General features: G+C 39.2%; 1 protein-coding gene across 1 annotated transcript; it reads left to right on the plus strand.

The window, feature by feature from the left end:
- The first annotated feature begins 1,132 nt into the window (after positions 1–1,132).
- NUCKS1 (nuclear casein kinase and cyclin dependent kinase substrate 1) lies at positions 1,133–13,227 on the plus strand. Its single transcript, XM_017880941.1, is given in 7 exon segments — positions 1,133–1,293; positions 3,033–3,138; positions 7,134–7,189; positions 10,523–10,544; positions 10,546–10,673; positions 11,789–11,938; positions 12,975–13,227. Coding segments are annotated over 7 exon segments (744 nt in total). The 5' UTR covers positions 1,133–1,211; the 3' UTR covers positions 13,175–13,227.
- The last annotated feature ends 253 nt before the right edge of the window (positions 13,228–13,480 follow it).

Genomic DNA, 13,480 nt, shown 5'->3' on the forward strand with positions numbered 1-13,480 from the left:
ATTTTGCTGTTTTATGTATATTTGTTTGGAGAGATGGGAGATTGTTTTGTAGAAAAGAATGGTATTTGAGGCCAGGCGCGATGGCTTATGCCTGTAATCCCAGCACTTTGGGAGGCCAACGCAGGCAGATCACGAGATCAGGGGTTCAAGACCAGCCTGGCCAACGTGGTGAAACCCTATCTCTACTAAAAATACAAAAAATTAGCCGGGCGTGGTGGCGGTTAACTGTAATCTCAGCTACTCGGGAGACTGAGACAGGAGAATCGCTTGAACTTGGGAGGCGGAGGTTGCCATGAGCTGAGATCTCGCCATTGCACTCCAGCCTGTGCGACAGGGCAAGACTTCATCTCAAAAAAAAGAAAAGAGAGAAGAAAAGAATGGTATTGGAATTATCACTGAGATGAGCAGTATGAGAATTGTAGCTTGACATACTTGTGGTTTACACTATGCTTTCTTGTAACAAAATGTTAAGTATTTTGGCTTGAGAAGTCGGGGCCCTTAAAAAATACTTTTTGCCTGGGTGCAGTGGCTCGTGCCTGTAATCCCAGCACTTTGGGAGCTGAGCCAGGATGACTGCCTGAGCTTAGGAGTTTGAGACCAGCCTGGGCAACGCAGGGAGACCCTGTCTACAAAAAATGAAAAAAATTAGCCAGCACGCGTCTGTAATCCCAGCTACTCAGGAGGCTGAGGCAGGCGGATTACTTGGGCCCAGTAGGTCAAGGCTGCCGTGAGCCATGATTCTGCCACTGCTCTCCAGCCTAGGCGACAGAGTGACACCCTGTCTCAAAAAATTAATTAAGTAATTTTATTTTCTTTCCTTTCCTTTTTTTTTTTTTTTTTTTTGAGACGGAGTTTCACTCTTGTTGCCCAGGCTGGAGTGCAGTGGAGCTATCTCAGCTCACCACAACCTCCGCCCCCTGGGTTCAAGCGATTCTCCTGCCTCAGCCTCCCAAGTAGCTGGCATTACAGGCATGTGCCACCACGCTTGGCTAATTTTGTGTTTTTAGTAGAGATGAGGTTTCTCTGTGTTGATCAGGCTCATTTCGAACTCCCGACCTCAGGTGATTCGCCCACCTTGGCCTCCCAAAGTGCTGGGATTACAGGTGTGAGCCACCATGCCCGGCAATTAAATAGTTTTCAAAGAGCTACTTCAGTTCTGTTTATGAAAGAGAAATGTGTGTTCTGATGTCTTAGAAAAATCCTACAGTTTTATGATTTTAATTGGAGTCTCTTCTTTCTACAGAAATAGGAAGGTTGTTGATTACTCACAGTTTCAGGAATCTGATGATGCAGGTAAGTTTTATGGTTTCAACAAATTGTAAGTTGGACCAGTGGAGGTTACCAGCTTGTATACTTTTATTATGCTTTTGGAATCAGTTTTACTTTTTTATTTTAGAGTATTTACCGAAACTATGTCATGATCTGTGTCAACCAAAGCAAAAGTTGAACTTACATGGATTTTAACTTTTCCATGGTAAATCATTTATAATAAACATTAAACAATTTTTTTCTTATTTGGTTTTGGAGTCCAAAGTTTAAATGTCCAGTAATTCTGATATAGTGTTCATTACTTAAAATACCTCCTGCTGTCAGCCAGGTGCCATGGCTCACGCCTGTAATCCCAGCACTTTGGGAGGCCAAGGTGGGCGGACCAGTTGAGGTCAGGAGTTCCAGACCATCCTGGCCAACATGGTGAAACCCCATCTCTGCTAAAAATATAGAAATTAGCCGGGAGTGGTGGCATGTGCCTGTAATCCCAGCTACTCTGGAGGCTGAGGCAGGAGAATCGCTTGAACTCAGGAGGCAGAGGTTGCAGTGAGAGGAGATGGCTCACTGCACTCAGGCCTGGGCAACAGAGACACCCTGTCTGAAAAAAAAAAAAAATTATTCTACAAGCCAGGCACAGTGACTCACGCCTATAATCCCAGCACTTTGCAGGGGGGAAAAATCTCCTGCTGTTATTACAATAAAACTTGTGCCTTGTATTATGTTTTTACATAATAAAGCAACTGAGAGTCTGTTTTGTGAAACAGCTTTGATTTGTGAACTAATTCATCACAGAATGAGTGTTGTAACTAAGTCTTAGCCGTAAGAGGTTTTTTCAGAGTTGTCTCCTTAATCTCACTACTTTCCAGATATGTTTACTATTCTTTTTTCTTTCTTCTTATTCTAACTTTTATTTATAAAGATAATATGTGCCCTTTGGGAAGACTTAGAAAATACTGAAAGATACGAAGAAGAGTAAAAAAAGTAATGTGTAGCACTAATATTTATTAAATGCTTGCTACATGTCAGGAATTGTTTCAAATGTTTGTATTTCATATTTACTTAGAATAATCTTGTTAATATGTGATATACTATTATTTTTATTTTGAGCATTTTATGTTATTAAAAGGTATTTGGAAAATTCCTATCAATGGTTATATAATATCCCATAATGGAATTTATAATGTTTCTGACCACTTAATAATTGCTAATGCTCCGGACTACTTCCAGCATCTCGCCATCGTGTGTGTGTGAGTGTGAAGGGTGCAGTAAACAGTTTTGGAAATAATTTCCTTTTAAGGTAGAGTCATTTTCGTTAGTTTTATAGGGCTTTTGAAATTGGAAATATTTTCTTCAAATGCAAGATTATGTTGTATTTAATACTTTAGTTTAAAAGTAATTTGCTTATTAATAGTAATTGTGTTTACTTCCTGAAATGTTGGTAATATAACCATATTACGATAATTTTCAAATAAGTGTGAACGTGTTGAAATCAAAAGGGGAGGGTATAAAATGATAAGAGAGGCTTAGCTAAAAATAGATGAAATATATATCGTAAGGACTAGAGGGTAATATGCAAAAATGAAGTTAAGGTGATAGGACTGGGTTTGGAAATAATTTAGTGTTTTAAAACTGAAAGAAACTATTTGGGAAATCCTGCTCCTCTCACCATTTAAACAGCATGAGAGATAATTATGTCAGTAAATATAGTGGTGATTTTAACATGCAAAAATCATAGTTAATTAAGTTTGAAAAACACTGTTTAGATGAAGATTATGGAAGAGATTCGGGCCCTCCCACTAAGAAAATTCGATCATCTCCCCGAGAAGCTAAAAATAAGAGGCGATCTGGAAAGAATTCACAGGAAGATAGGTAAGAGGCATTGTTTTTCTGTTCCCGGTTACATTGTCACCACTCTGAGATGAGAGTAGTCTCTGATCTCTAAATTGTTGGAATCTCATATACTTTTGAAAAGTACTTACTGTCCACTTAATATTTTGCATATTTCATATTATCTCAGGCTGTGCTTGAGTATGTAATTTGTTATCTAAGGTTAATATTGACACTTTCATTGTAGTGATAACAAAAAATAAGTGATATATCCCGTTCAGTCACAAATCACTGGCACAATTATAACTAAAGCTTGTAGAATCTTTTTTTTTTTTTTTTTTCTTTTGAGACGGAGTCTCACTCTGCCGCCTAGGCTGGAGTGCAGTGGCCGGATCTCAGCTCACTGCAAGCTCTGCCTCCCGGGTTTTACGCCATTCTCCTGCCTCAGCCTCCCGTGTAGCTGGGACTACAGGCGCCCGCCACATCGCCCGGCTAGTTTTTTGTATTTTTTAGTAGAGACGGAGTTTCACCATGTTAGCCAGTATGGTCTCGATCTCCTGACCTCGTAATCTGCCCGCGTCGGCCTCCCAAAGTGCTGGGATTACAGGCTTGAGCCACCGCGCCCGGCCAGCTTGTAGAATCTTAAGTTGTATAGCCTGCTGCATTTTGCTGTCTCATAATCAATTCTCCTTTGTTTAAATAATTTAACCATTTTGGAGAGTTTCTTTTCCCTTCGTTTTACAAATGAGTTGTGATTTTAACTATAATTTTGCCTCAGAAGACCAGGATATTAGGAGGACACGGTGGCTCATGCTTGTAATCCCAGGACTTTGGAAGGCCTAGGTAGCAGGATCACTTGAGGCCAGGAGTTTGAGACTAGCCTGGGCAATATAAGGAGACCACGTCTCTACACAAAAATATAAAATTTGTCTGGGAATGGTGGCATTTGCCTGTAGCCCCAGCTACTCAGGAGTCTCAGGCAGGAGGATCCTTTGAGCCCAGGAGTTCAAGGCTGCAGTGAGCTATGATTGTACCACTGTACTCCAGCCCAGGTGACAGAGCCAAGACTGTCTTGGGGGAAAAAAAAAAACCAGGATATTGTAATTTCTGCCCTCTTAGTAAAGGTATACACACTCTCACACTCGGTATAACGTAACTTTAAGACCTTCTTGGTGATAATGGTGATTATAGTGATGATGATGGCTACTGTTTATGATTATTATGTGACAATCTCTATTATGTGTTTTACATACACTATCATTTAATTCTCACAACATCTCTATTTGGGTAAATATTAACTTAGAGGGGTTCTGTGATTTAACCAAAGTTATCCAGCAAATGGACAAACAGGTTTTGAAACCATGTCTGTTGGACTCCAAAGTACATTTTTTAACCATTAGAGCTCTATACCGCTTCCAAATAATACTATTACAAATGAGCAGTTCAAATAAATGAAATATTTCTCACTAGTTCTCCTAAGAATCTTGGAGCACCAAAATCATTATTAAATTCATATATTTACTTAGTAGTTTTATTTATGTTGACAACCTCTAATATTTTTTTTTTGCTGGAACTTTTCAGAAATGTGCTTTTAAGGAAAAATAATACAGAATTATATGGTTGGGAAACAAGCCATCTAGAGCTTCTTGGTATATGTCTAACATAGTTGTTGTTTGTTTTTAATAGAGATGGGCTCTGGCCATGTTGCCCAGGCTGGTCTCAAACTCCTGGGCTCAAGCGATGCTCCCATCTCAGCATCCCAAAGTGCAGGGATTACAAGTATGAGCCACCATGCCTAGCCTAAAACAGTTTTTTGTTTGTTTGTTTTTTGAGACAGTCTCACTCTGTCACCCAGGCTGGAGTGCAGTGGTATGGTCTCGGCTCACTGCAACCTCCGCCTCCTGGGTTCAAGTGATTCTCCTGCCTCAGCCTCCCAAGTAGCTGGGATTACAGGCGTCTACCACCACACCCAGCTAATTTTTGTATTTTTAGTAGAGACGAGGTTTCACAGTGTTGGCCAGGCTGGTCTTGAACTCCTGACCTCATGATCTGCCCACCTCAGCCTCCCAAAGTGCTGGATTCCAGGCATGAGCCACCTCACCTGGCCAAACAGTTTTATATGGCAGCCCAACTCAGAACTATTTTTCATTATGTTCATTATCTTATTTCTCCTAGGAAAGACCTGCTTTGTGGCATGTTATAATGTCTCATTTACATAATTAACTTCTAGTTTACAGTTTTTCTTGTTGCAGTCATTTGATTTTATTATTCTAAGTGCTGGAAGGATTGAAATAAATATAGGTTTTATTCCTATCTGTATGCCTTGTGTATTTATTCTCAGACCAGTGCTCTGTTGATTTTTCTGTTTTCAAAGTTCAGCCTTCACTTAACTTTGCTGTAGTGGTGCTCAAAGATTAATGCAGTCTATAAACTCAATAAAAGAGGTAGAAAAAATAATATAATTCATCATTGTGTTAGAATTATGAATTTGGTGCTTATTTTGCATAAAAAACATTTATACAGAACAGTCACAGATTTCAGAATTATAAAGTGTCTTGGATTCAAGTTGCTTAGTAAAAGAATATGTTTGGTCATTCTCTTTGCTTAGGAATCATGGATTCAGTATTTTCTCATTTGAGTGTGGTCTAGATTATGGGGAATACCAAAAGTGATTTATAAGACCTGCTATTTGAGAAAGGAAAACTTTGAAGGCAGTTTTTATGTGCAAGTTTTTGGTTTTTGTTCTTCAGAATTTTGCATGGAATAATAAAATTGTAGCATTGAAGAATACCAAGTGGATTTGCCTAAGATCATACAACTAACTAATGACAAAGAGATAGACTACTAGGGGCTGGGTATGGTGGCTCACGCTTATAATCCCAGCACTTTGGGAGGCCAGGACAGGTGGATCACTTGAGCTCAGGAGTTCGACACCAGCCTGGGCAACATGGTGAAACCCCATCTCTATTTTTAAAAATATGTAAATTAACAAAGAGAGGTAGGATACTAGAATCCAGATTCTGGAGTTAAGACTTATGAAGACATAATGTGTTGGTTGTGACTAAAAATTGTTTTTAAAAACTTCCCATTGAGCTTTGAAGCTCCTTAACATCTTATTTTACTTTGCAGAGTGATTTTGAGCTCACTTTTGTTTTCTCCATGGTACCACCAGGCAGGACTATATGTTGATATTTCTGATGCAAAGAAATATTGGAAGGAAATACTAATAGGGGATAATTCAATCAATTTATTTTCCATTTTGTTTTAGGTAAATTTTTAGGCATATTGTAAGTTAGATAACTGAACTACAATTCCTGTTTTTTGTTTTTTTTGTTTTTTTTTGAGATGGAGTCTCGCTCTGTTGCCCAGGCTGGAGTGCAATGGTGTGATCTCAGCTCACTGCAACCTCCACCTTCCGAGTTCAAGTGATTCTCCTCCCTCAGCCTCCTGAGTAGCTGAGATTACAACCATGTACCACCACATCCAGCTAATATTTGTATTTTTAGTAGAGACAAGGTTTCACCATGTTGCCCAGGCTGGTCTTGAACTCCTGGCCTCAAGCGATCTGCCTACCTTAGCCACCCAAACTGCTGAGATTACAGGCATGAGCCACCACGCCCGGACTACAATTCCTTTTAATAATTTTAGATATTTTAGCAGTTTTTCACATGTATAGTTAGTGATCTTTTAGTATTTTACTATTTTATACTCTGCCTCTATTCAAGAATATTTTTCTTATTAAATATTCTTGTGAACCAGGCTTTGTCCGTAGGTGAAAAAATTCCAGCCTGTGTTGAGACACCTTCTTTTTTTCCTTTGAGTCTTTGGAAGCAGTATTTTGTAACGTAGATAAAATTGTGCTTATTCACCAGCATCCCTGTAAAGTAAGGAAATAAAGTACTCCTTAGCATTTGTTTGAACATTTTATATAGAAGAGGTATTTTTCACTTCTTCTCAAGTCAGAAATCAGAGATCTGTGTTCACTTAGATTTTGAGCTAAGACTTACATGCATTTGCTTTTTTGCCTCCCTTTATAGTGAGGACTCAGAAGACAAAGATGTGAAGACCAAGAAGGATGATTCTCACTCAGCAGGTAGTAAACTATTTTAAATGTAAGAGGTATAATTCTATTTATATAATATTTTATTAGATGTTTTAATAAGCGATTTGTATGCCAGATACTGTTGCAAATCTGGGATTACAAAGACGTTTCCATCTTCAAAGAGCTCCTAATGATTCTCAGTCCTGGTGGCTTATTACAGTCATCTATGAATCTTTTTAAAAATGCATATTCTGGGTCCTGTCCCAAAATTTCCGATTAAATAGATCTCGGGATGTTGGGGCTTGGTTTTCTTTAAGTATCTACACATTATTATGCATGGTCAATATTAGAAATCATTTACATAAACAAAAGACATCAAACTAAATAGAATAATATATAAATATAAAACTTGGTAAAATAGAGGCATTAAAAAGGGGGAGTGGTGGACTCTGGGTGGAAAAGCAAATGAAAGTTTCATTCCACTGTTTTTAGTGGAGACATAGTCTTTTGAAACAGTAGCCATAGAGAAAGCTTTTTTTGTAAAAATTTTAACTTAAAAGAATTAATATGAAGTAATGGGGAGTTTCCATGGCCAAATAAAATGTTCAGTCCTGATGATTCTACTTGCTGTTGGTATTTATTTTTAAATTTAATCTTGTAAGAATTGAGATTTTTAATCCATATTACTTCCAGCCATGTTAGTTTTGACTTACATTCCCTTGCTATTGTCTCCCTGGATCTCCCTTTAAATGAGACTGCTGTTTAGCTAATACAAAGGGGAGAGGCAAAGTTCGGCTAAATTCACTCTGCTTAGCTGTTTTGCTTTCCCGTCTGTTCAAGTATGCTATCTGGCTACCTAAGTTGAAAAGAAACTGTATTAATCAATTTTGCATTATCTGTTGATCCTGTGATAATACAGTACATGCTTTCACTCATCTGCCTTGTAAATCCTAATTTGAATCTCTTACACTTGCTAGTTTATTGAGCACTTCTGGATAAATAACTCTGTACTAGTATTAAGCTAAGCTTCTACCAAGTGGGTTTAGTTTTGGGTCTGCCATGTCAGCTTTATTTTGTTTGTCTCTAGATGAGATTTTTAAAAGTGAAAGAGATGACTTGAACACTGACCATGGCAAGGCTCATAGGACTAGAAGTGTTTTCCAAAGAGTGACCACTTAACCTTGACAGAATAAGGGAGCCTAAAACTTCAGGGCTGTAGGTAGAGACTAATGCAAATATGGTTTACTCTAGAGGCAGTAGGCTGGCAGCCTACCCTTTAACCAAATTTATTCACAAACACAACTGTGTGTTAAAAAAGTTTTTTTTAGGCTGAGCATGGTGACTCATGCCCGCCATCCCAGCACTTTGGGAGGCCAAGGCGGGTGGATCACCTGAGGTCAAGGGTTCAAGACCAGCCTGGCCAACATGGCAAAACTCTTGTCTCTATCAAAAATACAAAAATATGGTTGAGCCCAGTGGCTCATATCTGTAATCCCAGCACTTTGGGAGGCCAAGGCCGGTGGGTCACCTGAGGTCAGGAGTTCGAGACCAGCCTGGCCAACATGGCAAAACTCCTCCTATACTAAAAATTTAAAAAATTAGCCAGGCGTGGTGGCGTGTGCCTGTAATCCCAGTTACTCAGGAGACTGAGGCAGGAGAATCGCTTGAACCTGGGAGGCAGAGGTTACAGTGAGCCAAGATCCCGCCATTGCACTCCAGCCTAAGCAAGAAGAGCGAAACTCCATCTTAAAAAACAAACAAACAAACAACAATAACAGCAAGAAATTAGCCGGGCATGGCAGCAGGTGCCTGTAGTCCCAGCTACTCGGGAGGCTGAGACAGGAGAATAGCTTGAACCCAGGAGGCACAGGCTGCAGTGAGCCAAGATTGTGCCACTGCACTCCAATCTGGGTGACAGAGTGAGACTCCAAATTAAAAAAAAAAAATTATTTTTAATTAATAGACTCTAAGAATATGTGAAAGTAAATTTTTTATAGGCTTCTCGGCTTCTCCAAACATCTTTCACTAATTGATCTAAATATGTATTTTAAAGATTTTCCAGCCAGGCACAGTAGCTCACGCCTGTAATCCTAGCTCTTTGGGAGGCCAAGGAGCGTGGATTACCTGAGGTCAGGAGTTTGAGACCAGCCTGACCAACATGGTGAAACCCCGTCTCTACTAAAAATACAAAATCAGCCGAGCATGGTGGCATGCACCTGTAATCCCAGTTACTCGGAAGGCTGAGGCAGGAGAATCGCTTGAACCCAGGAGGTGGAGGTTGCGGTGAGGCGAGATTGCGCCATTGCACTCCAGCCCGGGCAACAAGAGCAAAACTCTGTCTCAAAAAAAAAAAAAGATTTTCCTCAGTCCCCTCTAAATTGAAATGGTCACAAGCCATTCATTATAAAGGATAACAGTTTGACATTATTTTAGGGTTTTCATGTTTTATGTCTTAGAATAAAGATTATTGGAAGACATTCTTTCCCTCTCATACTATGTTAAGATATTTTTCTAACTTTAGCTTTTAAAAACAGTGAACATAGATTTGAATGTAATTGAGAATTTTAGAGCAAAGCAATGATGTAACTTTAAAGTATAGGAGTTAAGTGTTCACGCTTTAATTCAGCTTAGCTACTGCTTAAAATTACATGTCTTTGTTACTTTATATGTAATAGTGGGTACATAGTCTTGTCCAAGCTCATTCTTTGTGAATTTAGGTCCTCCTTTATACATTTTGTAGAATTTTTTTTTAATTTTTATTTTATGTTCTGGGATACATGTGCAGGATGTGCAGGTTTGTTACATAGGTAAATGTGTGCAATGGTGATTTGCTGCACCCATCAACCCATCACCTAGGTATTAAGCCCAGCATGCAGTAGCTATTTTTTAGTGCTCTCCCTCTCCATCCCCCTACCCTGCCCCCTCCCTCGCCACAGGCTCCAGTGTGTGTTGTTCCCCTCCCTGTGTCCATGTGTTCTCATTGTTCAGCTCTCACTTATAAGTGAGAACATGCAGTGTTTGGTCTTTCGTGCCTGCATTAGTTTGCTGAGGATGATGGCCTCCAGCTCCATCCATGTCCCTGCAAAGGACATGATCTCCTTCCCTTTTTATGACTGCATAGTATTCCATGGTGTGTATGTACCACATTTTATTTATCCGGTCTATCATTGATGGGCATTTGAGTTGATTCCATCATTTTGCAGAAATGTTGAAGGATAGAATTTTCCCTTTTACAATGAAATAAAGCTGCAGATTATATCCTATATTGGCCACTATGTTGGCTTTTTCAGTCAGTTACATTTTCAGTCAATATTAATCTTTTGCACTATCTTGTCAAATACAAAATTCTTTAATCATTATGTCATGGTAATTCTGATATTGCAGAGGATAGTGAAGATGAAAAGAAGATCATAAAATGTGCGCCAGCAACGGCAGGCGGCGTCTAAAGCAGCTTCTAAACAGAGGGAGATGCTCATGGAAGATGTGGGCAGTGAGGAAGAACAAGAAGAGGAGGATGAGGCACCGTTCCAAGAGAGTATGTGAAGTTGTTTTGTGTACTTTGGTCATTTGGTCATAATTGTAGTTTGTGACCTTGGTTACTTTGCCATTTCTAGGATGCTAAATGTTATAACCAGTCCCTTAAATTGGATAGATACTCCCTGTTAAAAGAGATGACTGTGTTGGTTCCTGTTAATATTTTAAAGGTTCAGAGATTCTCACGATTGCCCACCATTTGTAATGGTTGCACTCTTTATTTAATGATGTTTGTGTTCAAACACTGAATGAACAGTTGCTTAAGTAACAGTCACATTAGGCACTGTGATAGAGATTTGTATTTTGCCCTGGTGGAGGAGGTTGTAGACCTCTTTTCACAGAAAAAAAAATGTTCATAACAAAAGTTAGGTGTTTCACAGGTTAGTCATATTAGTTCATTCTTTTTTTTTTTTTTCTTTTGAGACAGAGTCTCGCTCTGTCGCCCAGGCTGGAGTGCAGTGGTGCTATCTTGGCTCACTGCAAGCTCCGCCTCCCAGGTTCACGCCATTCTCCTGCCTCAGCCTCCCGAGTAGCTGGGACTACAGGCGCCCGCCACCACGCTGGCTAATTTTTTTGTATTTTTAGTAGAGAGGGATTTCATTGTGGTCTCCTGACCTCGTGATCCGCCCGCCTCGGCCTCCCAAAGTGCTTGGATTACAGGCATGAGCCACGGCGCCCAGCCCAGATTAGTTAATTCTGTGTATTTTTGTTTCATGTTTGGTTTTCTTGTTTCACTTATTCATAATTGGACCAAAAAGGCCCTGTTGGTTCAGTTTTGTTTCCCTGGTCTCAACCAGTACTACATGAAAGTGATGGAACTACCAAAAGTTATTTGATAGTTTCAGTTTTGATTCAGATTAGCTCTTACTCTTCCTGTTTTCAGTCTGCTTTTCAAACACATCACTCATGTAACTCTCTCATGTAAGGTGCATGCAAAATCCATTTGATAACTGAGGCCAGTGATGACTCCAGTCAAATTGGTGCTACAGCTCCAAATAGAATCCAAGGGTGTTTGACTCCCATCCCATCCTCTAGTCATTCTTAGTACTCTCTTCCTTTTTCACTTGGAAGGATACGTACATTAAGTTAGACGTTGAAATTCTTCTTTCTTCTCAGAAGATTCCGGCAGCGATGAAGATTTCCTAATGGAAGATGATGATGATAGTGACTATGGCAGTTCAAAAAAGAAAAACAAAAAGATGGTTAAGAAGTCCAAACCTGAAAGAAAAGAAAAGAAAATGCCCAAACCCAGGCTAAAGGCTACAGGTAAGTTCTGCAGAAGTGAAATTAAATGTACTGCTTTAAAAATTTTGAGAAACATTATTTTCAACACAGAAATTCTTCATTAGGATTTGGCATTGACCTGATGTTTAGCAGGAATACAAGAAATCTAAAAGGGTCTTGTATTCTGCAACTGGAAGTATCTCTTATTAATAAAGACACTAGCCTGTTTAAGAGTCTAGTGGGCTTAGCCATGTTCTTCAACTATTGCCAGTACTTGAGCGAGATTTCAGAGAATAATCTATTTGTTTCAGACACAGTGGTAGAAATGCTGTATCATCATACCTGTTACTGCTCTTTTTTCCTCACTGGTATCACAGTCTCAGCAGCCAGCAAAGACTTAATTATGAAAATGCACAAACCTAGAGTAATACATCTAAGTTCCATGTTCTGAACTCTACCCCATCCTCTGTGCTATCAGAATAAAACCACACTTGATGACATGAGTTAATTTTTTTCTGCGCCCTAATGGGTTCTCCTAGTTGGAACTAATTTGTTAACTAAATCAGAGATCAATTTGCTTTTTGTGTAGGTGGTTTTATTCTGTTAGGTAGAACTAGTCATTGTTAAACTTCTGTTTATCACTTCCTACTGTTAAGAATGATGGAACTATCAAGCGTTATTTGATAGCTTTAGTTTCTGATCAGATTAATTATTTTCCTTCCCTCTTTTTGACCTGCTTTTTATAAACAACTTTTAGCATAAACAACTGTTAGTTTACCAAGGAATTAAGGATGTTGTGCACGTGCTTCTTCATTACAGGTATTACTGTTAACATCATGGAGTGTTGGTAAAAACTGATGGGAAATACTGCAACATAGTGTAGTAACTTATGAACAGTTTAGAAATTGAGCTAGATTTACTTAGGGATATATGCGCTCCCTTGTGCCCACCTTGATTTTTAGTAAGTTGCGTATTGTCTTTATAGATTTTATTCTTACAGATTGTTTTATTTTGTAGCTGACTTGTATTAAAGACATTTTTTCCTCTTCCCTTCCCCAAATTATTTTTTTATTTTCAGTGACGCCAAGTCCAGTGAAAGGCAAAGGGAAAGTGGGTCGCCCCACAGCTTCAAAGGCATCAAAGGAAAAGACTCCTTCTCCCAAAGAAGAAGATGAGGAACCAGAAAGCCCGCCAGAAAAGAAAACATCTACAAGCCCCCCACCCGAGAAATCTGGGGATGAAGGGTCTGAAGATGAAGCCCCGTCTGGGGAGGATTAGAAGTGATGATGGTCTGGGGAGAGATTTTATTAAAAAAAAAGAAAAAAAAAAAGAAAAAAAGAAAAAAGAGGGAGGAAAAAAAAAGAAGCCTACTTAATGATAGAAACATCGGTTTTTGGGCTATGGCTTGACTCATGGGCTTTTCAGTGCTTTTTCCATTTTGTGAAAGTAAACAATTTTCTCTCTCATTTTTTTTTTTTTTTTTTTTTTAAGGCAAACGCATTGTATGTTAGGGAGGTGGTTTAAGTCAGCGCTTTTTGTCTATTGGTCTCTTTGGGCCAGGCCTCCGGCCTTTCCATGAAGGGG

Source organism: Rhinopithecus bieti, unplaced genomic scaffold (genome assembly GCF_001698545.2).
Source record: "Rhinopithecus bieti isolate Rb0 unplaced genomic scaffold, ASM169854v2 scaffold_12049, whole genome shotgun sequence".
Taxonomy (NCBI): Eukaryota; Metazoa; Chordata; class Mammalia; order Primates; family Cercopithecidae; genus Rhinopithecus; species Rhinopithecus bieti.